Source organism: Asterias rubens, chromosome 7 (genome assembly GCF_902459465.1).
Source record: "Asterias rubens chromosome 7, eAstRub1.3, whole genome shotgun sequence".
Taxonomy (NCBI): Eukaryota; Metazoa; Echinodermata; class Asteroidea; order Forcipulatida; family Asteriidae; genus Asterias; species Asterias rubens.
This window is the reverse complement of record NC_047068.1, coordinates 8,077,296-8,102,232: the sequence shown is the minus strand read 5'-3', so window position 1 is coordinate 8,102,232 and position 24,937 is coordinate 8,077,296. Positions and strand designations below refer to the sequence as shown.

The window sequence follows — 24,937 nt, the reverse complement described above, 5'->3', positions numbered from 1 at the left end:
TGACGTCACAAAATTTGCAACGAATAATTCGCAGCAGTTCACCTTTGAACAACTCACTTGCGAATATCGCTGCAAAAGGAGGGTTGTGACGTCAAATTCACAACACATTCGCTTCGCATGAAGTATGAACCGGGCTTAATGCACAACACTGTCTTTAATCTGAAGAATTCACATTTAACAATTAACTTGTGACTGAGCAAGTCATTGTACTATGTAATACTCAATCTAATTCACAAATCGGCTTATTTGAACTGTGAAGTGCCTTCAAAATTATTTTGTTTGAATAATCCTAATCCAGAATTGAGTTCTCTTTATCTTACAAAAGGATTATAACTTTCCGTATGGCGCCACCACTTTTTCACTCATTTTTACAAAAAGGGATATATCAATCAGGTAAATAAGTTCCTATATTATTTTATATCGAATGAAAAAGTGGTGGCGCCATACGGAAACTTTTCCAAAAGCCCTTTTCTGTCAACAAGTTAACAAATAAAACCAAATTACATGAGCGCACACACATGGTGCCAGAAGACAGCTCATTCAGTTGTGCATTCAGGTGCTTCATTCAGGCATGGCGAATCTTTTAAATGCGGAATGTTTTAATACGGAAGCTATTTCCTTGTTTTATGTTCTGTACAAGTGAAAAATAGTTTGTTAAAAGTACTTACTGGGGGAGGGAGGGGGGTTGGATAGTACCCTGTCTGTGCTCTTTAATTGGCATGGGTGTACATTTTGACCTAAACTGGTGTCCAGCATGCAACCACTTGACCATCAAACAAAGGGTCCCGCCATGTTGCAACTCTCTCATTACCGGTACTACACGGCTCTGGGTAAACTTTTCATGAAGCATGTAAGCGCAGCAACTAGCTAAACACAGAATAGTAGTGCTTAGCAGAAACAGGTCACCAAATTTTGTGGCTGGATCTATTTTTGTTAGACACTTACGGCCGTGTCCGAAACGGAGATTTCGGCTACAGCTACGGCTAGGGCGCGCGCGTCTGCTTTTCTTTAACACTGACAGATGCGCTGATCTAGCCGTAGCTGTAGCCGAAGTCGCCGTTTCGGACACGGCCTTAGTGTCATAAAGCAGTATTTTCTGCTATACAGCTTTATAAAATTGGGTCCAGGTTCATCATGCAGCTTTTTATATCCACACCATACAACCAACCTCTGTGTGAAAATATATATACAAATAATTTGGGTGAAATTCGGACCATACAACTTTAAATTTAGTACTTTGAAAAAAATCGCGGGAAAATCTCAAGGAAAGTTCCCAGAGTCCGGGTCTTGGGCATGCGCAAATCAGTTTGTCAATCCATGACTCATGACTCACGCACTGCCGATTTATCGCGTGCCAGCAGAACCACTGACCTATCTCAACCTTGTCCTTTTAAATAGACCATGAATTTCGTTCCCCCGTATTTATTTGTATGTACGAGGTTGTAAGGCGCCGGTTTGAGCTTTAGAGGGCGCCCAAAGTAATTTCCGTCTACAGTATTATGGCATACGACGTTGGGCTATGTGCGCTGTGTGCTTAAGAAATGCGTAGCGCCAAATTTGAGTAAAGTATTTTAGGGTTTTTCTGCGACATTTTTGCACTATTTTTGCTTTGACAGGCAAGTTAACATGGACGTAGTGGATACTCATGGGGAAGGGTTGAGGTAAGAAGTATAATTGTTGAAACTGTGATATTGATTGACCCTTTATTAAACAAAAAAGTATCAACGTTTGTGTGTCCCTAAAAAATAATACACACCAAATCATGCACACGTCGGCCGCGCTCTATTTACCCATGGAGGAATATTTACCATACCACATATCACGTCACATGTGGCGGTTACTCCTTGTTTTTCAAGTGAAATTTTCCCCAACTCTGTGGCCGGCTGAGGTTGTTTAGCCCATTAGCCCCACTATTTGTGGTTTGTTTCACTACCAACAAACCTCATAGCTCTAGTAAGGAGTAGTTAAGCCCCTAAGTAGTTTGTTTTTGTCAGGTTTGTTATTGTTTTTTAATTAAAATAAAATGATATGGCAAAAAACGTATGTCCATCTGTTGTTGATTGACCCTGTTGCTTACAAAAAAAAATATTGGACTGAATAACCATGGTACTACTACTATGGATATTATGAAGAACCTCCACATGGTGGTAGATTTGTAGAAAAATGTATTGATTGATGTTGACATGAAGTAAATGTATCTGAAATGAAAATGAAATGTTGAAAACATGTTCAGCAACCTAGTTAGTATGAACATGATTAAAAATTGATTTTTCTGTGAGTTTGTTTGTAATATCTCTCTAGCAAATTAAGTTTGCTAGTTCGTTGCGATAATGTAACCCCCCCCCCCCCCCACCAGACAGCCGCCAGTCCGGAGGGTTACGGGATTCTCTCGAGCGGCAGTGGACAATCTGGTCCATCACGTGTAATTTGGACAGCTAGTCACCAGATTTGCATCATTTTTACCACTTTCAAAATCATGACACAAATTCTAAGGGCACGAACTTAATCCTCAATGTCTAATGAACACTCACAACACCATTGAAAAAAATATTTTTTAAGAAACACGACAAAAACTTACCAGCTCCTGGAGCGAATACCCAGGTTTATATTTAGAACCTGTCGCATCACTTTGCAAACGCGTTATTTTTTTGTCACCAAGCGCTGAACTGCACGTACCAGCCTATTTGGATTGACGAACTGCTGAGCCATGGCCGTGTTGGACTAAACCATTCTGTGAAAGGGGTGTTACAAGGCAGTGCGTGTGCGCTGTTCGTTTACAATGCCCGCCGTTCACTCATAGTATGGGGCGCATGCACTGCAGTTCTGCCTTGTAACACCCCTTTCACAGAATGGTTTAGTTAAAAACTTATCGTTTAGCTACACATTTTATATATTTACGGTTTGTATAACTGTAACAAACTCTGGAAGAAGCACTGCAGCTGTCGATAATGTTAATGTAGCATTTTGAGAAACAATTCCCTTAATAGGAATGTGGTTTTCTAGAGGGATTTAAAAACATTTCAATTTGAGAAAGCAATTCTCAGATTGTGTATTCCATTTCAGCACCTTTTGCAATTAAATTGTCAATATAATTTTAATGTATAAAGCTGCATTTCAAATCCCTCCTTAGTCGCAGTCCTCTCTCCTCCAAATAAATCTACAAGTATACCCTCCCTCTCACCCGTTGCTTTTATGCCAGTTTTGGTCTCTGCGACGTACACACACAAATACAGATTTATAAAGGATTAAAACAATAAATGGCTACCAAAAAAACAAAAGATTTGCTTTGACTATAACTAATGAACAATTTATGGGTAACTACTTTAAACATTGATACCTCACCATGCATTGCCTCAAATCCCATACAATAAACAATTGTCATTGATGTTGTTTGTATAAACAGTGATTTTCATCATAAGCTTACCGCTAAGATTCTCCAGGATGAAGTGTTGCGTAATCTTCGGCCGATGTTTCCTCATCTTGGGGAGAATACCATCCGAGATATTGTCGCCCATCAGAGCGCGCTCCTGAATCAAACACTTGATCAGGTCAGTCTTACTAATAGCTGCGTCGATGTACTCCTTGACACCAGGGCAATTCAACAGGAGAACAGTCCCATCCCAAGGGACTACATCGATCTCACTCAATTCGAAGGTGTGTTGCTGTTTTTATTATTTTGATATAGAAAAGTTGATAAAAAGGTCTGGAATTTCATTCTTGTTGAACTGTGAGCAAAGTATCAGTGCTTGGGGAAGCAGGGAATTCTGTGCTTACGTCAAGCTTATTTCACATGTTAGAGGATCATTTTTGGCTTGTGTACGTGCGTATCCCACGTTACAAGACATTCTGCGCCTACACAGCTAGCACAGAAATGTTCTGGTGCTCAGATGGATTATGGATATGCAGGCCTGGAATTTCATCTTTTAGAGAGCAAGGCCATTTTCATTTTGAAAAGGGCACTTGCATTGGAAAATCTTAAAGTCTATGGGAATTGTTGAAAGGGCACCAAGGCCAAGACTAGGGTAACGGAGGCCATGGCATCCATGGGAATAATCTTTTGCACCTACAATAATATAAGCTAGTTTTATTATAGCGCAATTTACAACAATGTATCAATTCGCTTTTCAGTAGTGCCCCGGTCATTTGGCCAATAACGTTTCCGTAATCTTTATTAAACACAACAATACCAGCCTCTACCCTCGCTGGTACTGGTTTATTCCCCTTGGTAAAGAGAAGCAATTAAAGTGACGTGTCTTGCTCAAGGACACAGGAGTCTTGACCAGAATTTGAACACACACCTGATCTTGAATTCGATGCTGCCATGAAAGATTGCCAGCAGAAAAGTGTGTAATATTTTCTTTTGAATTATGTCTTCGTCACAGATTGTTCAGGTGTTGTCAAACTCAACTTTGCCATCAACACCCTTGATGATACACCTGCCGGAAACGTCTCCATTGTCGATCTCATAACAGATGAATCGTCTATGAATTCTTCAAACAACCCCCCAGTGAATTCAATCTCCAGCAACAGCCCAAATGCACTGATCTCAGAACCTTCTCCTCAAAGAACAAACATTTCCGATATCTCGATAGAGAGCGTCTCTGGTGATCTCCAACAAAGTCCTAAAGATGGTTGCCTCATTTCTCCTAACGCCGTCTCCACGCCGGTTAGATTTCAGCCGGCTACCTTCAAAACTACTCCTATAGGAGGCAGGAATGTACACCCCTCGGTTGCTAAGACACCTAACATGAGGTCGGCAGACGATCATTACGATGGCCAGCATCATCGGGCAAAGAGTTCCAAGGCCCCCTCAACAATGTCAAGATGCCCATGTGATGACTGCAAGACGAATCCATCCTCACACGGGCATCACCACTCATCTTTAAGTCATAATGGAGACGGAGAAAGACATCATTCGACACCCGGAGTAGGTGGGCATTCCTCGCCATCGATCTTCACCTCAACTCATGCCTCAAGTTCCATCGGTAGCGAGAGTAAACCACCGTTGCAGTCATCAGGAACATCTCACCTTGGTAGTGGCATCTCAACCAGTGCGTCCATGAATAGTACAACCACAGGCAACACCAGAGTCACCTCTGGTACAAGCACGGCTGAGTCGCCGACTGACTCTAAAAGACCACCAGTCCGGATATCGTCTCCTGAAGGGGACCTTATGAAAGCTAGACTTAACAGGTAGGACTTAATTCATTCATGTGATTTAAAATAAATAAATAAAACAGTCTCTACAGAATTCTTAAAAAGACAGCAAGTGGACAATTTAAACAAGTAAAATACATCAAGAATTAAAAAGACAGTGGAATCTGACGAATTGTTGAGGATAACACAAAAAATAAAATAAAAATTCAACCTTTCTGATTAAAACTTTTATTTACCAAGGAACAAGGAGCTATTTACAAGATTGAGAAGAATGATGGTTTAAATTTTTCACATGTCTAATCTGACTTTCAAAGGTCAAACAAAATCACCGCATCTTATCCGAATTGTTGACTCGAGTGATGTGACCTGGACTCTAGTTTGATTCAAGTCGCTTATTTTTTGAGGTGTGACTTGACTTACAAGTAACTTTTAGCATTGGCTGTTTTTACTTGACTTGGACTTGCTTTAAAAAAAAACTTGTTACCAATGCAAGTCAGAAGCTACTCAAACGTCTCCATAAACTATTACAATTTGCACATTGCTGGTCAGATACTTTTCTCGACTGGCATGTGGCTTCAACTTCCAATTTCGAGTCTGATCTGCCCTCTCTAACTCATGCCCAGCACCTTGATGCGCGTAGCTGCGATCAATGAGGAGGCTGGGCATGAGCATGGTCTGCCCTGACGGAGATCATTTAAGGGTTTGAAATTAGCTCAACCTTGTTCCAGTTGTTTTTCATGCATAACTATATAACCTTTAATCCTTCTTTTGTCTCTTCGTTTTTCCAGTTTGAATGAAGCAATATTGAAGCTTTCCAAGATGAGCAAGAACCCTCGTAAAATTCAGCCTAGACTAGGGACCTCATCCCCTGTCACTACAACGTCAGTGCCTGTTACTGGTAATACCACAGCTATACCAGGCTTCCAAAAGGCTTCTACATTTGCTTCAAGCCAAGTCACTAAGCAGCCGGAAACTGCTCAGGTCAATAGCAACAGCAATAATGTATCAATCTATAATAAACAGGATGTGAACAGGACTGGTATCCTAAACCCAGGAACGGCCAGCACCATCAGTCCAACGAACCCTGGTTTGATCCGAGAGAAGAAGCCTAGATATCCAACAAGTTCAAGTACCACTGGACCTCTTCCATCAACCCCCAACTCACTCAGCTCTACAGGTATTCACAGGATGTATAAATCCCCATCCTCAACCTCCTTCCCAAACCGAAATCAAAGTGCTTCTCAATTGAGACCCACATTCGAGCAACCACGTTTTCCATTAAGGCAACCCATTAAGTTCGGTCAAATGGCATCAGTGGGTGCACCAGCAAGCAATCAGAATCCAGGAATTCATCATCGTTATCATCAGGGACAGACTGCCTTTGCAACACCAGTTTCAACAAACTCACAGTCTTTATCTAAGCCAGCTACTGTGGGTAGTAGGCTTGATTCAGAGCCAAGAACTACAGTGCCTTCTGTACAAACTTTTCATAAGCCAGCGACAGTTGGCCAAGTAAGCAGACAAAAGACATCCCCTAATCAGGCTCCTCTGGATAGACCTGATTCAGGACCAAGATCTACAGCACCTTCTGTTCGACCTGCTGTGCACTTTTGCCAAAGAGCATCTGCAAGTACATCTGTGTACAATGCCTCCGAACCCATGCCAACAGTAAAGGTACTTCCTGCCACCAGCTCCCATCCTTCCCCTGGCCTAAAAAATCAACAGCAACACTATGCACAGGCTCACACTTCTTCTTCTGCCACCAAGGAGCAGGAACCAAGTTCATCTCAAACGCCTGCTTCTAGGCATGTTCCCCAGCCCCAGGTACTTAATACATGGCCAAATAGAACGGAGCAGCTCATCATGCCCAAGCCCCCAGTCAAAGCCCAACCAGCCATGACGCAGCAACAACAGTGGCAGCCTCCATTCCCAGCCCAAGCCCAACCAACGGCAACCGTGCCACTGCCTCTAGACCAAGCTTCGCCAGCCATGGTACATCAACTGCAAGTTGGATTCCAAGTCCCACCAGCCATGACTCAGCCAACCATGGAACATCAACTGCAAGCCCAAGCCCCACCAGCCTTGCCAGCTCAGCCCCTAGCCCCACCAGCTCAGCCAGCTGTTGTGCATCAACCACCAACCCAACCCCAGGCCCCTCCAGCCATGGTTCAGCCAGCCATGGAGCGTCGACTGCAAGCCCAAGCCCCACCAGCCTTGCCAGCTCAGCCCCTAGCCCCACCAGCTCAGCCAGCTGTTGTGCATCAACCACCAACCCGACCCCAGGCCCCTCCAGCCATGGTTCAGCCAGCCATGGAGCGTCAACCACCAGCCCAAGCCCTAGCACCACCAGCTCAGCCAGCTGTGGTGCATCAACCACAAGCCAGACCCCAGGCCCCTCCAGTCATGGTTCAGCCAGCCATGGAGCATCAACCACCACCACCACCAGCCCCAGCCCAACCACTTGCAGCCCAGGCCCAACCAGAACCAGCCCAGGTCCAACCACCACCAGCTCAGCCAGCTAGGATACATCAAGCTCCACCAGTCCAAGCCCCGCCAGTTCCGGTTCAGCCAGCTATGGTGCATCAACCACCAGCCATGGTGGATCAGCCTCAGATTCCAGTCACTGTCCACAACTTTGACCTGATGGCAGCAGAGGTGGTAAGTTTAGAAATCAAAAATTAAAAAAATCTTTAAACATTTAAAAGATGGAAGTTTGCATTGGCGATAAAGAATATTCAGTTATACCCTGGACAGTTTCGCTAATCCTATTGGTGGAGAGCGTATCACGTGGGGGTGTTCCAAAAGTTGATAAAGACCAGCTGGAGCTGTTAATGACCGGCTGGCTTCCACTCAGGCCTTTTCGCATTGCCCAGCCCTGCCGGTTTTAAACCACCGTTTAAGAAGTCGTCACTACCTTTTTATTCCCTTATTAATTTAGGTTTTACCCATATACACCGGTGTGTGTTAGCACTGTATACTCAGTACTTTCCCTAGTTCTGTTGAAAAACATCACAGGCATATTACTTGGATGGGATTCAAACCCTCGACCTCTGCAATTCTAGAGCAGTGTCATTCCAACTAGACCGCCGAGATTGCCCGGGCAGCTAGAGGCAGTTTGAATCTTTACATTGCATCAGTTCTGTACTATAATTTGTACACAAATCTATTACCTTGTTTTGCAGATGACAATGTTCCCAGATGTCGAGCCAGGATACGTCTTGACAAAACTGAGGGAGTTTCAAGACCATCCTACACCTAACCATTTGATGTGTAATCACCTACTGGAGGATGCAAACTACCCCAAGGTCAAAAAGCCAGATGTACACAAGACACCCAGCACAAATGAAAAGATATCTAAGGTCAGCATTCTTAAAGACACTGGACACTATTGGTAATTGTCAAAGACCAGTCTTCTCACTTGGTTTATCTCAACATATGCGTATTAATAACAAACCTGTGAAAAATTTAGCTCAATTGGTAATCAAAGATGCAAGATAATAATGAAAGAAAAAACACCATTGTCACACTAAAGTTGTGTGCTTTCAGATGCTTGATTTCGAGGCCTCATATCAAATTCGTGGAAAATTACGTCTTTGTTCAGAGGGAGCCGTTTCTCACGATGTTTTATACTATCAACCTCTCCCCATTACTCGTTACCAAGTAAGGTTTTATGCTCATATTTATCTTGAGTAGTTACCAATAGTGTCCACTGCCTTTAAAGGGAAGGTACACGTTCGGTAACTACTGAAAACAAATATTAACTTACAAACTGACTTGGTAACGAGCATTGGAGAGCTGTTGATAGTATAAAAGATTGTGGGAAACTACTTCCTCTGAAGTAAAGCAGTTTTTGAGAAAGAGGTAATTTCTCACTCAAATAATAAAAGACTTCTAGCCAGAAGTCTTTTTTTCCTATCTGAAAGCACACACATTCGTCCAACAAGGGTGTTTTTTCTTTCATCATTTTCTCGCAACTTCGATGACCGATTGAGCCCAAATTTTCACTGGCTTGTTATTTTATGCTTATGACGGGATACAGCAAGTGAGAAGACTGGTCTTTGACAATTACCATGGTGTCCAGTGTCTTTAAAGGAACACCTTGCCTTGGATCTGGCGAGTTGGTTTAACTTTGGAAACCGTTTGTTAGAAAGATGGTTTAAAAGTAGAAATATAATAATCTACATAAATTTGCCTCAAAATTGCAGTTTTTGTTTGTTGTGAAGTAACATGGTACTCTAACTCAGCCCTGATACTTCATCTTTTAAGGGGCAAGGCTATTTTACCTTGACTTTTTGTAAAAATTTAGGGCACCAAGGCAATTATCAAAAATGTCAAAGGGCATCAAGGCAATCATAAAAAGTTGCGAAAAATAAAAACTCTGAGTTGAATTTTTGAAGAACATCGATGTCACAATAAAACCATGACTTAAACCAAGTAATTCATTATGTTTTTTTACCCACATCAGCCATGTGTGTTAGCACTGTATACTCGGTATTTACCCGAGTTCTGTGGGAAAAATCACAGGCATATTACTGGGGTTGGATTCGAACCCACGACCTTTGCAATTTTAGAGCAGTGTCATACCAACTAGACCACCGAGATTGCCTATTTCATGAAGATGACAACCATGAAATTCATTCTCAAAAATATATCTTTCAAAATAATGTCGTTTGTGATCACCATGAATCGGCCGAGGACCCCGGCTGTAGGCCACGGCTGATAACCATCCATGGGTTGCAGAAATCTCAGACTTGTCTCTCATTACATGACAAATGGTAAACTAATGATGGTCGCCAGTATCGATCTCTCTTAATTCTTTTTTGTACAACAAAACGTCTAGGAGAGAGATTGCACAATAATCAGAAAAAGGAGATGAAAATCATGAATTCCAGTACCAATTGTCCTTTAAAAGGACTTACGTCTGGAAAAAGGATTATGCAATGATCAGAAAAAAGGGAGATTCAAATCATGAATTCCAGTACCCATTGGTATGTTGCAAAGAACAAAAAGACAAAGGTCTGGAAAAGGGATGGCACATTAATCAGAAAAAGGAAGATGACAATCATGAATTCCTTTAAAAGGACTTAGGTCTGGAAAAAGGATTATGCAATCAGGAAAAGGGAGATTCCCAGCATGAGTTCCAGTACTCTTTGTCCTGATGAGTGCCTGCATTGCAACGCATCGTGTTCCCTTCTTTTTCTCTTTTTAAGAATTTGAATAATCTCCAACATACAAATTTTCTGTGTTGTTTCAGGGCAGAGGAGATTACATAAAGGACTACTATAAGCTAAAGACATTTACCCCGTATCAAGATGTGATGTTTCACCTTCAGACTGTCTTCACAATGGTGAGTGGTTAAGTTCTCGTTAAGGTCTCAACTCCTCGTCTTCAAATGTCTCCAACACACAGCTTCACAATGGACCTTATGCATTGACGTCATCCAGCCCCCATCTTAGAGGTAAAGCGGTGATGAAACTGTCAAAAGGCTCAGATTTGTACTCGCAGCGGACAGGATTGGCCAATGAACAACCTCCTTTTGACCTCTAGGTGAGGGCGCCCTACTGAAATGAGGTCACGTGCATAAGGTCTATACCTTGACCGCTGTATCCAGCTCCACTTATCTGGATGATCTAGTCTTCGATCCTGCTGTGATGGTACACTGCTGTCGGAACAAGCTCTTTTAAGGTTATTTGAGCGGGCCTTTTAAAGGCAGTTGACACTATTGGTAATTACTTGGTAACGAGTAATAGGGAGCTGTTATAGTATAAAACATTGTGAGAAACAGCTCCCTCTGAAGTTAAGTAATTTTCGGAAAGAGGTAATTTTCCACGAATTTGATTTTGTTGGTAATTACTTGGTAACGAGTAATAGGGAGCTGTTGATAGTATAAAACATTGTGAGAAACAGCTCCCTCTGAAGTTAAGTAATTTTCGAGAAAGAGGTAATTTTCCACGAATTTGATTTTGAGTTTTTAGAATTTTCGGATTTAGAACTTGAGGTCTCGAAATCAAGCATTTGAAAGTATCTTTCATTATTATCTCTCAACTTTGACAACCAATTGAGCTCAAATTTTCACAGGTTTGTTATTTTGTGCATATGTTGAGATATACCAAGTGAGAAGACTTGACAATTACAACTAGTGTCCAGTGTCTTTAAGCTTTTTTGTTTTTCATTGCCTCTTTATGATGAGCGCCATGATCTAGATGGAATGGTGCTATAGAAGTCCATCAGACTAAGGGAGTACTTGGGACAACGAATATAATTTAATATTATAAAAAATAATATAATATCCGAAAAAATTCTTTATTTTGTTTAAAAATACAGTTGTCCTTGGACTCAATACGACATGTGCTCAGTCTTCACTTTCATCACTACGCGCCTACACGAGTTTGTCTGGAAGAGATTTTACTTACAAACGAGGCGATACGAAACATCTTGACACGACCAAAGAACGTTGCAAATGATCAACGTAAAGTCAAGGTGAAGATCACAACAAAAGGTAAGTGCATTCAAAACATTTGAAGTTGTTCAGTTGACTGGCACTTGTCTTGGGCCAGTTTGATAATGCTGTTCAGAAGAACATACAGCTCAGCAATTTTCTCTGCTAAGCAAAAATTGAGTGGGGCACCAGTCACAACAATGTAAACTTAATGCAATTTTGGCTGGTAACCTATTCCTATTAAAGCAATACTATTTTGTGCTTAGGCCAGTGCTCAAATTTAATGGCTCTGCTTACTGTACGCAACAAATCGGCGCTTACTGAAAACAGGTAATGCAGCACTTAATTGTATCACACGATTTATCAGGAAATTTTTGCTTGTGTGCGCCACTGCTTGCATACTCCACGTTCAGGGCATTCTTAGCTTACACAGCTAGCGCAGAAATAAATGCAAAGTGCAAAAAGTGCAAAATTTGGCGGTAAGCATAGCCATGAAATTGGTTTCTTTATTGGGTTCTATCCATGACGCACAAGGACAAGTGCCTTCAAATTTGCATTAAGGATGAAGAATATTATGAAAGTGTGTCAGTTTGACATCTGTAATGCGCAAGAACAAGAAGCGTAAAGACAGCGGACACTATTGATAATTACGCAAAATACCTATTAGCATAAAACCTTACTTGGTATCGAGTAATGGGGAGCTGTTGATGGAATAAAACTTTGTGAGAAACGGCTCCCTCTGAAGTAACGTAGTTTTCGAGAAAGAAGTAATTTTCCGCGAATTTGATTTAGAGTCCTCAGAATTAGATTTGTGGTCTCGAAATCAGGCATCTGAAAACACACAACTTCGTGTGACAAGGGTGTTTTGTTTTTTTGTTTTTTCATAGTTCTCTCGCAACTTCGACGACTAATTGAGTTTAAATATGCACAGGTTCGTTATTTTGTGCATATGTTGAAATACACCAAGTGAGAAGCTTGGTCTTTGACAATTACCAAAAGTGTCCAGTGTCTTTTAACCTCTGTATTGTTTTTATTCTCTTCCAGACAGAGAGGGGAAGCCAGTGAAGAATCACATTACCATTCAGGTATTAAAAGGACGGAGAAACGTGGGTAGCGGAAGGGTGGCAGATCGAGATCTTCAGAAAGAAATCGAGTATTATAAGGAGTATACTAAGAACAGCGCTGTGGTGAGTAACTAGAGGAATGGTCGTGAGTGGTGGGTTCAATTTCAAATTGAGTTGTTAACGTAAGTGTTATTTAAGGAGATACAATGTGGTCCGTTAATATGGCGATTTCATGTTATTATTGTTTGTTATTTTTTCATTGCTAATTTGTGACTCACAAGGGTAATTTCAAAGTTGTGTGACCTGCTTTTTCAGCTAAAAGAATTCAGGAAAACTTCTTGGTATTCAGTGCATATACACATTGGTGTAAGGGTAAAGGCATACAATATTCTTTAAAGCCATTGGACACTTTCAGTACAGGAAAGAAAAAAAAGTTCACAGATTTACAAATGACTTACAGGGTTTACAGAAGGTAATGGTGAAAGACTTCTCTTGAAATATTGTTCCATGAAATGCTTTACTTTTTGAGAAAACAATATCAATTCTCAATATCGAGAATCACAGATTTATAGTAAACACATGTCATGACACGGCGAAACGCGCGGAAACAAGGGTGGGTTTTCCCGTTATTTTCTCCCGACTCCGATGACCGATTGAGCCTAAATTTTCACAGGTTTGTTATTTTATATAGAAGATGTGATACACGAAGTGTGGGCCTTGGACAATACTGTTTACCAAAAGTGTCCAATGCCTAAACCCTTTAATTCGTTGCTGTATCTGCTGCTATAAAGAAGGATTTGTACTGCCTCTAGCTAAGGGGCGATCTTGGTGGTTAAGTTGATAAGACATCTTCTCTGGAACGGCAAAGATTGAAGGTTCAAATCCCGCCTGAGTAATATGCCTTACATCAGTGTAATGGTGAAACGTAATTGTATTCTTTATCCATGCTGCAATTTTTTAAATTGTTGCTTTTTCTTTGAAACCTTTTGATTGTTGTTGCTTTTAAAATGTGTTTTAATGTAGTATATTTATCCATAAATTAATGCTAGCATTTATACAGTGGTATTTGTACATAATACTTTTATACTTAGTTTCTAGAGTCAGGTTTGTGGCGGCACTGCATGGTGATCTACATGTATTGGCCCTGGGATGAATCGGATGGCTTTGAGAAGAGCCATTTTGTTGTATTTGACTTTTGTCATTTGTTATTTTTGTATTTATTCGTGTATTTTATTCATGTCTTGTGTGTTTGATTTCTGAGGATTTTTCCTAATTTCAGAATTCTCTGAAAACAACCTAGAGAAAGAAGTAACTATTCACAAATTTGATTTCGAGACCTCAGATTTAGAATTTGAGGTCTCGAAATCAAGCATCTGAACGCACACAACTTCGTGTGACAAGGGTGTTTATTCTTTCATTATTATCTCTCAACTTTGACGACCGATTGAGCTCAAATTTTCACAGGTTTGTTATTTTATGCATATGTTGAGATACAGCAAGTGAGAAGACTGGTCTTTGACAATTACCAATAGTGTCTAGTGTCTTTAATTGTACCAACTGGGAGATTCTTGGTCCAGAGTAAAGGGAACCCAGGTCTGCAAGCCATTTACAGGAATGTTTCCGTCAGTCAAATCTCATCCCTCGTACCAGTAGCAGGTTTTTAATGTATACTGTTTCTTATATGATTTATTTCAGGAGAAGGATTTGATGTTTGCGCTAAGCATGAATGAGAATGAGTATGAAACGGTAAGTACATTGGAACATGTGGACACTAAGCCTTTTTGAGCGATGGTGGACACTATACGGTTGCTTTGGTTTGGGTGTGTACAGACAAATTTACCCAAATACAATAGTGTCAAAGTATTGTGTCCACCTTATCTCAAAATGGCTTACTGTCAGTTCAGGATTTGACCTTTACTTTGACTTTTTGGGTTCAGCGGAAGTAGGTCAGATCTCCCAGCCCATTTACAGCCGCTATGGGCATTGTGGGACAAGCCGCTTGTGGCTGCTTAGTCTTTCAGGGAGTTTAGGGATTGGTAGATCAGACAACTTATTGGTCAACAAATTTCTGCAAGGTTATTTGTGTTTGTTTTACTTATTTTTCTTTCCTTATTTGAACAATTTTCACAGTAAAAGTATCTTTACTTGCCTTCTACCTCTAAGACCCTGGTTCGATTCTCACCTGGGGCACATACTATGTGGATTTGGTTTTCAACCCCATATACCTAACTGCTAATTGGTTTTCCCCTCGTCTTAAACTAAAACTCCCTTCTTTGTCATCTCTCCATTGGTTCTAAGCTAGTAACGTTTTTCTAACAGTTCTTTTGGTGAGGTTTAAAGTAGCACCATGTCTCAATCTCTCTGTTCTGAAAAGAGTTGTCAACCACTGGTTCTTTTTAGAACCAACACCACCCAAAAGAGATTTACACATGGTGCTACGTCAAACCTCATCTTAATCTACTCCCACCATGCAAAGTTCCAAATCCTACTGAGCGTTCCTGGCTTCATAACCAGAATGAATGACTGACATGAAATGTAATAAATTTTTGGGATTGGATTTGTTGATAGGAGGGTCAGTTGATCGAGTGTGGATGCTGCTACGCCGAAGTACCCTTTGAAAATATGGTGCAATGCCTGGATGGGCATCTCTTCTGCTCAACGTGTCTTCAGAGTTACGCCCAGCAAGCCGTATACGGACAGGGCAAGGCGCTGTTGATGTGCATGACGGACGGCTGTGACAGTTCCTATCCAAGAGGTACTAGTTAGGGTACTAGTTTAGGTACTTGTTGAGGTGCTAGTAACATTACTAGTTTAGGTACTTGTTGAAGTACTAGTTAGGGTACTAGTTTAGGTACTTGTTGAGGTACTAGTTAGGGTACTAGTTTAGGTACTTGTTGAGGTACTAGCTAGGGTACTAGTTTAGGTACTTGTTGAGGTACTAGTTAGGGTACTAGTTTAGGTACTTGTTGAGGTACTAGTAACATTACTAGTTTAGGTACTTGTTGAGGTACTAGTTAGGGTACTAGTTTAGGTACTTGTTGAGGTACTAGTTAGGGTACTAGTTTAGGTACTTGTTGAAGTACTAGTTAGGGTACTAGTTTAGGTACTTGTTGAAGTACTAGTTAGGGTACTAGTTTAGGTACTTGTTGAGGTACTAGTTAGGGTACTAGTTTAGGTACTTGTTGAGGTACTACAGTCGACTCCCGTTATTACGAGCTCGCATGTTACGAGGTTCCGGTTGATACGAGGTTTTTTGCCGGTCCCGAACGGCCCCATGCGTGTTTCAATGCATTAAAATACTGATTATACGAGCACGGTAGTAGCGAGAACACGGTTATAACGAGGTAATTTGGGAGACCCATTACGAGCAAAACATTGTTTAAAACCCTTCTATAACGAGAACAATTCAAAAACCAACAAAGGAAATACCTGTACAGCTGGTAAAGTCGATATTTGTGGCTTTTTTTTAAGACATACAATAGAGGTGTTAAGTGGACGCTACCGCTAGCAACACTAATCCGAAATCGGGAGTCACGAGTCAGCAAGCAAGGTTGTTAATTCCAAACTCCGGACAATGGTGGGATTAGGAGGTTTGCATGGTTCAAACATTGGAGAAATCTTAAGAAAAGATACTGATCCACTGAGTTTATAAGCGCATTATAAATTTTCAGAAGAAAAAAAACACCCGCAACTTACAATCAAAACTAGTTGCGTGATCAATATTATTGAATGCAAAAGCAAGATTTTACCTGGTATCCCACATTGGCAATGAACCATCTAACATGACAGTGTTTACCAATGAAAATCAAGATTCTATTTTTTGTTGCTGCGACGAGTGTATTGCACATGCACACACATGCACAGAACATCTTCCCTGGTATCTCGCGTTAGCAATGAACCTTCTATTATTACACTAGTGGTTACCAATGAAAATCCTTCTTTTATTTTATTTACTGAAAATTTTCACAGCATGTGCAGTATGCATTGCAGCAGTGAGATTTCCCCTGGTGTCTCGCAGCAGCAATGAACCATCCAGCGTTAAACAGGTGGTTACCAATGAAAACCAAGACTTATTTATTGCATTGGCAATAAACTGCCGGCGACCAAAGTTTTGTAAGAGAAACTTCCCAAAACATGAACGCAAGTTAAAATCGTACACTTTTTATCAATCTTGTAAAATATAAATTGATTTTAAAATTGAATTTAAAACTAAACCAACTTAGTTAAAACAGTTTTATAGTCCCCGCGTTGTGCTTGTTTGTGCAGTACATCGCACATACTACTCTATGCACACAGTAGTACATGTATAGTCAATTGCAGCTCTGCCATGCATCTGTGTGTACACACGTGCGGCCATTATGTCATGTACATGTATATGCAAGTACACGTGTTTTGTGCATGCACAATGATGACGTATGTATCTATATTTAGCGCGCTGCGTTTAAGACGAGATTCGGATAATACGAGGAAAATGGGCCAGTCCGGCGAACCTCGTTATAACGGGAGTCGACTGTAGTTAGGGTACTAGTTTAGGTACTTGTTGAGGTACTAGCTAGGGTACTAGTTTAGGTACTTGTTGAGGTACTTGTAAGGTACTATTTGTTTATTTATTTATTTATTTCATCAAAACCTCAAAAAATGGAGAAGATAAAAAGATTTATAAAAATTGCATCAAAAATACTATAAGGGACATAAACACGCCAATTAAGAAACAGGATAAACCTGACACTCTCGGACGACCCCCAGACAATCCTGACAAAGTAAGAAACAGAGGGATTGTCGGAACGATCTGAGTAGCAGACCGAGAGTATCAAGGTCATCTCATTCAAGAAACTGATTACGAAACAAAACTGTTTTTACACTATCACAAATACCATGGTTGACAGAGTTTACACACTTAAGTTTGAGAATATAGTTTGGGACTCGTCAAGTCTCTTTCCTTTCTTTTTACACCTAGTCAGCCTGACGATGACTAGAGCAGGCTAGTCAAAATGTTGACACCAATTAAAGGGTATATGTACTTTTTCTTAACAAAAAACACAGTGTCCACAGATTTACATTAAACTTACACAGTTTGAAGATTATGATAGAAGAATGCTCCCCTTGAAATTTTACTTACTTTTTTTTTTGAGAAATGAGTAAAAGTAATAATTTATTTTCCTCTCAGTTTTAGCATGTAAAAACGTATTAACCAGTTATGCTATGGTTTTGGTATACTATCATACATGTAACTGGTCAAGGGGATTTTACATGCTAACATAATTTTGGTCTCATGAGACTGTGTGCATTTCCTTGTGTAACATTGTCTTTAGAATGAATGTCACAAAACCAGGAAGCTGTTTCTTCACTAACAAATGAATTGTAATATATTTTCTTTCTCCAATCCTCTGAATGGTATTCTCAGTTCAATTAGAGAAGTGCCTGAAGTCCAAAGATCTAGTGAAGTACGATGAACGTGTACAAGAGGAGTGTATCCAACTGGCTGACATAGAGGGCTTCGTTAAATGTCCGAGCTGTGACTTTGGGGCCCTCTTGGACCCGGGAGATAAGGTCTTCAAGTGCCAGAAAAGCGATTGCATGAAGGTACTTTTTTCCCCTTTTTTTTTTCATGAGTAGAATTAATCTTTTTACTTTCTGTTTATCTTGATGGTATCCTTTCTTCTTGTTCAATGATAAGTTGCTTATTCCACCTGTTATGTATTTTCAAGTTTGTAATGTTATTAATTGTAAAATTGTTGTAATTCAGCATTTGTGCTGCGAGGACAGTTGCTTCAATAAACCATTTTATCTATAGACGGATTGCACTAAGCGTCATCAACCGCCATATTTGATGATAAGCAATGCAAATGTACTTTCAAGCACTACCCACAGCTCTTAGCCACGCGTGCACATTTCATCAAATATGGCGGACGAAGACGCTTAGTGCAATCCTATTTATCTATCTACCTCTTTATGGGGGTTTTGCCTAAGCTATTCTAGGGTAATCCTAGGATAGTTTTGCTTTTTTCCTAATCCTGCCTTAGATTCACTTTCAGTTGCATAACTGTTTACTTAATTGTTTGTTCGAGGAAGGTTCAAGCCTTTCCCTTAACTATCCTCAAAATAAAGAAGCCGTCAGAGCAAACTGTTTAAAATGTTGAGCATATCTTATATAGCGCCTGTATCTACCTAACAGGGTACTCAAGGCGCTGAGTATATATTATACAAACTTTCAGAAAGATAGGTATTGAAGTGATGAATTCTGAGACCCAACTATGTAGCACCGTATAAGGGTTTACGGCACATACAGCAGCCACAGCCAGGAACACTGGGGCGAAACCCCTTCTCTTTTCGATAAGTGCACTGGGTTCTTTTACATGCGTTCGCAACACATGGGTCCAACGGCTTTATGTCCCATCGGCATGGGATTCAAACCCACACTCTGCTGATCAGAAACACCAGAGTTTGAATTCGGTGCTCTTAACCGCTCGGTCATGACACTTCCACAAACCTGACTTACTTAGAATTTTCCACCATGCATAACCTTATGTCTTATCAAAGCAACCATATTAATTGCTGAATATTCATGTTCTCTGGATATCTTTTTAGGAGTCTTGTCGACTTTGCGGTGGGGATTGGGCGGAACACTTCGGGAAAAGATGCGAGGAGATTGAGCAGAAGAATGAGACCAGCCTCAGACTCTCTTAGTAAGATGATCCTTTACATCTCTTGATCTTATTTATTTTATTTTATTTTATTTTATTCAACATCCAACAGCGCAACCATCAATTATAGGGCGGATAAAAATATTAAAAAGTAGCAATAAGAAAGTTAACAAAACATAAAAATACACACATGGCAAGAGGGTAAAAACCCTAAAAAAAAACATACAAAAAACATGCAAGATCCAAAATGGACTAGGGTGGCATGATGAGTAAGGGGGAGGGCTGGAGCACTTGCTTGACTTGGACTTTGAAGGCAGAGATGGATTGGTGGAAAATGACGATGGAAGGGTTGGTTTGAGTGATTGAATTAAACAAGGAGGTTGGTGTATGAATCCCTTATGATATTAATGAACGATGTTATTTCAGATTTTCTTTGTTGATGTAGCATAAAATCCAACCTATTGATAAGAATTTATTGGAGAACGTTGAAATCAAATGAATGGATTTTTTTTGTTTCAGTGAGGAGCGAATGTCTCAGGCTCAGATCAGAACGTGCAATCGATGTAAGACGGGAATCATGAAGGACCAAGGCTGTAACAAGGTAGGTTTTCTAAAATCACGGCACAATTTCATAAGACTCTGCTTACCATAAGCAAATAATCAGCGCTTGCTAAAATCAATCATTTCTATTAAATTTTGTGATAATGGTAATGCTGTCTAACCTTTATAAGGTTACTGTATGTTTGCGAATATTATATAGTTTGCATGATGTGTGTGGAAAAAGATTTAAGAACTGAACTGAACTGTATTTTAACTTGACCAGTTTTGTGATGTTCTTATTATTTTTTAATTATTATTATTATTATTATTATTATTATTATTATTATTATTATTATTATTATTATTATTATTATTATTATTATTATAATTATTATTATTTCGTTGTTTTTTAGTTCTTTGAACAATACAATAATTATAAAAACAAGTAGAGGCCGTCTAGGGGAAGACAAAAGTAATAAAACTGTCAGCAAAAAAGATGTGCCCTCTCACACCTTGCTCGCAAAACAATTTATAAACTATACATACCACAAAAATCTAAAATTGTAGTGAAAAAAAGAAAAGAAAAAAAAAGACGGCAAGTAAAACCAATAGTCAAACGATATGAACAAGAAGTATCATACAAAAACTAATGCCCCTATTCTTCACTTACAGATGACGTGTCGTTGTGGAAGCAAGATGTGTTATATCTGTCGTCAGCCCAACATTGATTACAGTCACTTCTGTGCCCATGTACGGAACCCCGGCGAGGGATGTTCCAAATGTGTAAAGTGCTCTCTGTGGACTGATCCTGTGGTATGCTCAATCTTTGATTCTCAATCTGTAAAGTTTTAATTTAGGAAAATATAAAGTCTGTCAAACTTGTTGTAGGAATCGATGTGATTGTCTTCATTGTTTGGGAGCTGTCATCCATTGCAGCTGCTATATAACAATTGGAAATTTATTTATTTATTTATTACTATTGTTTTTTTTCCCTGGAGGAGGTATTTTATTCAAGCTACTTTATTATACAAAACTACACAAGCTACTGGTAAAAACAACTACTTTTGGAATGATACGCAAAGAGATTGGGAAATATGCATACGTGCTAATATTTATGACTGTGGTTTTATGACTTTCATCCTGTTTAATATCTTCTTGGCTTTTTACTCACCTCTTCATCACCATAGTTTCCCTTTCTTCCTTATTTGACATGGTGTATTCAGTCTAGTGCCTTTTTAACAGTCTTATTGTCTTAACTGCTTTGTAGAGTCGCACATTCTCTCATTTTGCTTCACACCACCTCAATCAGGGAATCAGACTCTCTTTGAACATTCAAGAAGTGTATCAAACATTATCTGTAACCAATCTAATGTGCTGCGTTCTTGATGTAGTGGCGCTTTACAAATGCCTTATGTATGTATGTATGTATGTATGTATGTATGTATGTATGTATGTATGTATGTATGTATGTATGTGTGTATGTATGTACTGTTTAAGTTTGTTGTAATCTTCAAATGATTTTTAAATTGTATTGATGTAGATTTTGACGCATTTCAATCTTCTGATTGTGAAGTCTTTTCTGTATTTTGAAATAATGAATAAACCCTTTTTCTATCATCTATTTGGATATATTTTTGTAGGAGGATGATAAAAGAGCTGTCAAGGAGTTGGAGAAGGAATTACAAATAGAAAAAGGGAAGATGAATCAAGGTAAGGAGGTCGGAACCCATTGTAAATATTTAAATTTTTCAATTCCGAGTTCTGCAAATAACTTCAACTTTTACAAATTTATTAAATTTTTACAAATTTTCGGTGTGATTTGTCAGGAGTTTTTCCTTGGCCCAATTTCGTAGAGCTGCTAAAGCAGAAAATATTGCTGAACAGTTTTCCGCTGAGCAGAAATGAGCAGGATACCAGTCAAACATTTTAGATGAAAAATGGTATTTTGCCTGGTAACCCTGTTCTGGTAAGCAAAATTTTGTGCTTAAGCAGCTCTATGAAATCGGCCTTGTTTGTACTGATAGGTTTTCAATTAAGTTCCAGATGTATTGATTGTGTTACTCAGTTTTAGCACCTGCTCAAGCTTGCACGCCAACACGTGTATGGCTATGAACTCAGAATGCCCTTTAGTCAACAGTTCTTTCACAACTCCAGCTATGTCTTCATCAGCTGTTAGATACCTTATTGTAGTAATATTTTTATGAATTGTTTGAAACTATTGTTTAAATAAATTATGAATTATGTGAAAATTAATCAAACAAGATGCCTTTGCCATGTGATCTGCTATATTGTATTTAATTGCATCCAATATTTGTATATTATACACAACATATAATAGAGTCATGTGTGAGAACATGTTTTGGGAATTGAAATATTGATTTGTCAGCAATGGTTTAGGTTTACCCATACTGTTGTTGGTATTGTTATGCTCTCAAAACCTATATTGCACGGCTAATATCACTACCTGCGTCTTGTGTGTCCTATGTCACGCGCCAAGTTTGCTTGAAGATAAATACGTTATCACAAATATAGCACGTCTGTGTCCCATATCCAACTCAGCCTTCGTCCTCATTGGATATGGGACGCAGAAGCGCTATATTTTTCCGTATTCCACTCTAGCTTATATTGGATGCGAAACAATCAAAGAGAAAAGTACATATAATTGCCCAGGTAGTGTTGGCAGAGTAAGGTTCGAGTACCGGAGCAAGACCAATTTTGCTTCGTCCTTTGGGATTGGATGTAAAGCTGTAGGTCCCATGTGTTGTGTAAAGCATTAGAACCCTGTGCACTTATTGTTAGCAGTGGTATCTGTGGCATGGTTGGCCACAGATTGCACTTCATCGCCTTTTAAATTGTTCAATGGTTCTTTTTAAATTTTTATATATTTGGTTTTTGTAATATGTGGTGTAGCCTGAGGTTTTGGAATTTGAATTTGAGGCCAAGTGGTTTTTTTTTTCAGTCAACTTTTAAAATTTTGGACAGATGCCTCTGGCTTTTGTTTTTTGTTTTTGTTTAAATATTTTGTGAATGTGTGTTGTTTGTACGTGTTTTTATTAATGTGTCATAAATAATATTTTAAGGATAATATTAATCAAAAATGTAATTTAAGCAGTTGACAAATTCAAGAAAATTATCAAAACCTATTTCAACATTAGTAAGTTTATTGCATTACAGGTGGCTTCCATTTAATTTTTTTCAATTAATTGTTCATTTATTTTATTTATTTTCCTGTACTTAGTGTTTTTGTAAGCGCTGTGATTTAGTGTATTAAGTAGAGCTGTGATTTAGTGTATTAAGTAGAGCGTATTTTAATGCCGTTTATTGTTATTATTATGATTATTATTATTAATGATATAATTAGGATTCATATTTCAATTAAGCTCAACATACCAGTCTTAAAATAGTTCACAATTATTACAATAATTATAGATCGCTATAAAAACATTGCACTTTATTTATTATCACTTATTTTTTTCCTACACAGCCAAAGAATCTCGAGACCTGTCAACTCCAATCGATCTAGACGGACCGGAGGCAAAAAGGCAGCGAGTCGTCTGACCTCATCTTGAGACGAGATCGTTGTCTTCTTACCATAAAAATGCCTTCAGTTTAGTCCAGTATAACTTGCCAATATCGCAGTGTCAGGGACGGTTTGACATTTGTATTTGAGAAGTGCAAGATCGTTCTGATTTGCCAGGGTTAATAATCAAACATTTTGTTTGCTTACGACCAGCCAGTCAAATATTCTTGACTGTTGTTGTTGTTTACATTCCTGTATTCCTGTATTTTTTCACTTTTTTGTTTTTTTACACATACATAAATCCTCCCATGGTGTGACCACTCAATACCACACTGTGTGGTTTATATGAATAGTGGATTGTCTATACCAGTCTGTAAACTATGCCAGCCTAGAATATGACATTGTTTGGTGAATGCATCTACTCAGTAAGTAGTCAACCCTCCCACTGTTAGACCACTCAAGATCATACACTGCGGTGTTGAATGATGAACTATGCCAGCCTGGAATATGACATTGTTTGGTGAATGCATCTACTCAGTAAATAGTCAACCCTCCCACTGTTAGACCACTCAAGATCATACACTGCGGTGTTGAATGATAAACTATGCCAGCCTGGAATATGACATTGTTTTGTGAGTGCATCTTCTCAGTAAATAGTCAACCCTCCCACTGTTAGACCACTCAACATCATACACTGTGGTGTTGAATGATAAACTATGCCAGCCTGGAATATGACATTGTTTGTTGAGTGCATCTTCTCAGTAAACAGTTAACCCTCCCACTGTTAGACCACTCAACATCATCCACTGTGGTGTTGAATGATAAACTATGCCAGCCTGGAATATGACATTGTTTGGTTAGTGCATCTTCTCAGTAAACAGTTAACCCTCCAAATGTCAGACCATAAGCCTTTTTGAGATATGGCGGACACAATGCTACAACACTGTGAAGTTGTGGTAAATTTGTGCGTATTGACCATAGAAATAGAACGTATGTTATTCAGTGAAGTGCGCATTTTAGGCAACGCGGCGTTTACACATAAACCTAATGACCACCAACATGGTGAGCGTGGCATCAGTCGCGGCGTGTGACCCACGTATCACGTCCGCCATACCTCAAAAAGGCTTATTCAGTTTCTTCCATTGTGGTTTAGAACGATATATAAACTATGCCAGCTTGCAATGCGATATCATGTGGTAAGCGCATCTACCCAGGACATACACAGTTGTTTCTGTGCATGTTTGTGCAAACCATCCCCACCTATTAAGTGGAATGGTTTTAACTGTGCGGTCAAACCGTTTAGGAAAAGTTGCAAAGAGTTGAGAGCATTGCATTGTTAGAAATCCAGTACATGGATTTCAGTTTGCAGTATACACTATGAAAGTATAATTCACCAATGCTACAAAAGGCGGCCTTATCAGAAATGGCTCTGACAGGAACTAAAAATAAGCCCTTTTGGAATGATTCCTGGAGTGTAGCCTTTTGAGAACACGAGTGGAAACTATAGGAGTGCACTATTTGGTTTTGGTGTGACGAAATGCACGCACCCAAACCAAGAATGCCTTGTCAATCA

General features: G+C 39.5%; 1 protein-coding gene across 1 annotated transcript; it reads left to right on the top strand.

Moving 5' to 3' along the window:
* The first annotated feature begins 1,551 nt into the window (after nucleotides 1-1,551).
* On the top strand, nucleotides 1,552-24,323 carry LOC117293113 (proline-rich protein 36-like). The gene is made up of 16 exons (XM_033775331.1): nucleotides 1,552-1,661; nucleotides 3,404-3,654; nucleotides 4,383-5,193; nucleotides 5,946-7,815; nucleotides 8,340-8,516; nucleotides 10,412-10,504; nucleotides 11,482-11,656; nucleotides 12,641-12,783; nucleotides 14,356-14,406; nucleotides 15,229-15,415; nucleotides 18,065-18,243; nucleotides 19,249-19,346; nucleotides 19,824-19,905; nucleotides 20,517-20,657; nucleotides 21,485-21,554; nucleotides 23,329-24,323. Exons 1-16 carry the CDS (start codon nucleotides 1,627-1,629, stop codon nucleotides 23,400-23,402), a joined length of 4,437 nt encoding a protein of 1,478 aa, XP_033631222.1. The 5' UTR covers nucleotides 1,552-1,626; the 3' UTR covers nucleotides 23,403-24,323.
* The last annotated feature ends 614 nt before the right edge of the window (nucleotides 24,324-24,937 follow it).

Excerpts from the sequence above, each read along its gene's own strand:
- LOC117293113 (XM_033775331.1), top strand. The coding sequence starts at position 1,627 with ATGGACGTAGTGGATACTCATGGGGAAGGGTTGAG. Across the intron at positions 15,416-18,064 it reads TGACAGTTCCTATCCAAGAG|TTCAATTAGAGAAGTGCCTG; the intron begins GTACTAGTTAGG and ends TGGTATTCTCAG. Across the intron at positions 19,347-19,823 it reads ACCAGCCTCAGACTCTCTTA|TGAGGAGCGAATGTCTCAGG; the intron begins GTAAGATGATCC and ends TTTTTGTTTCAG.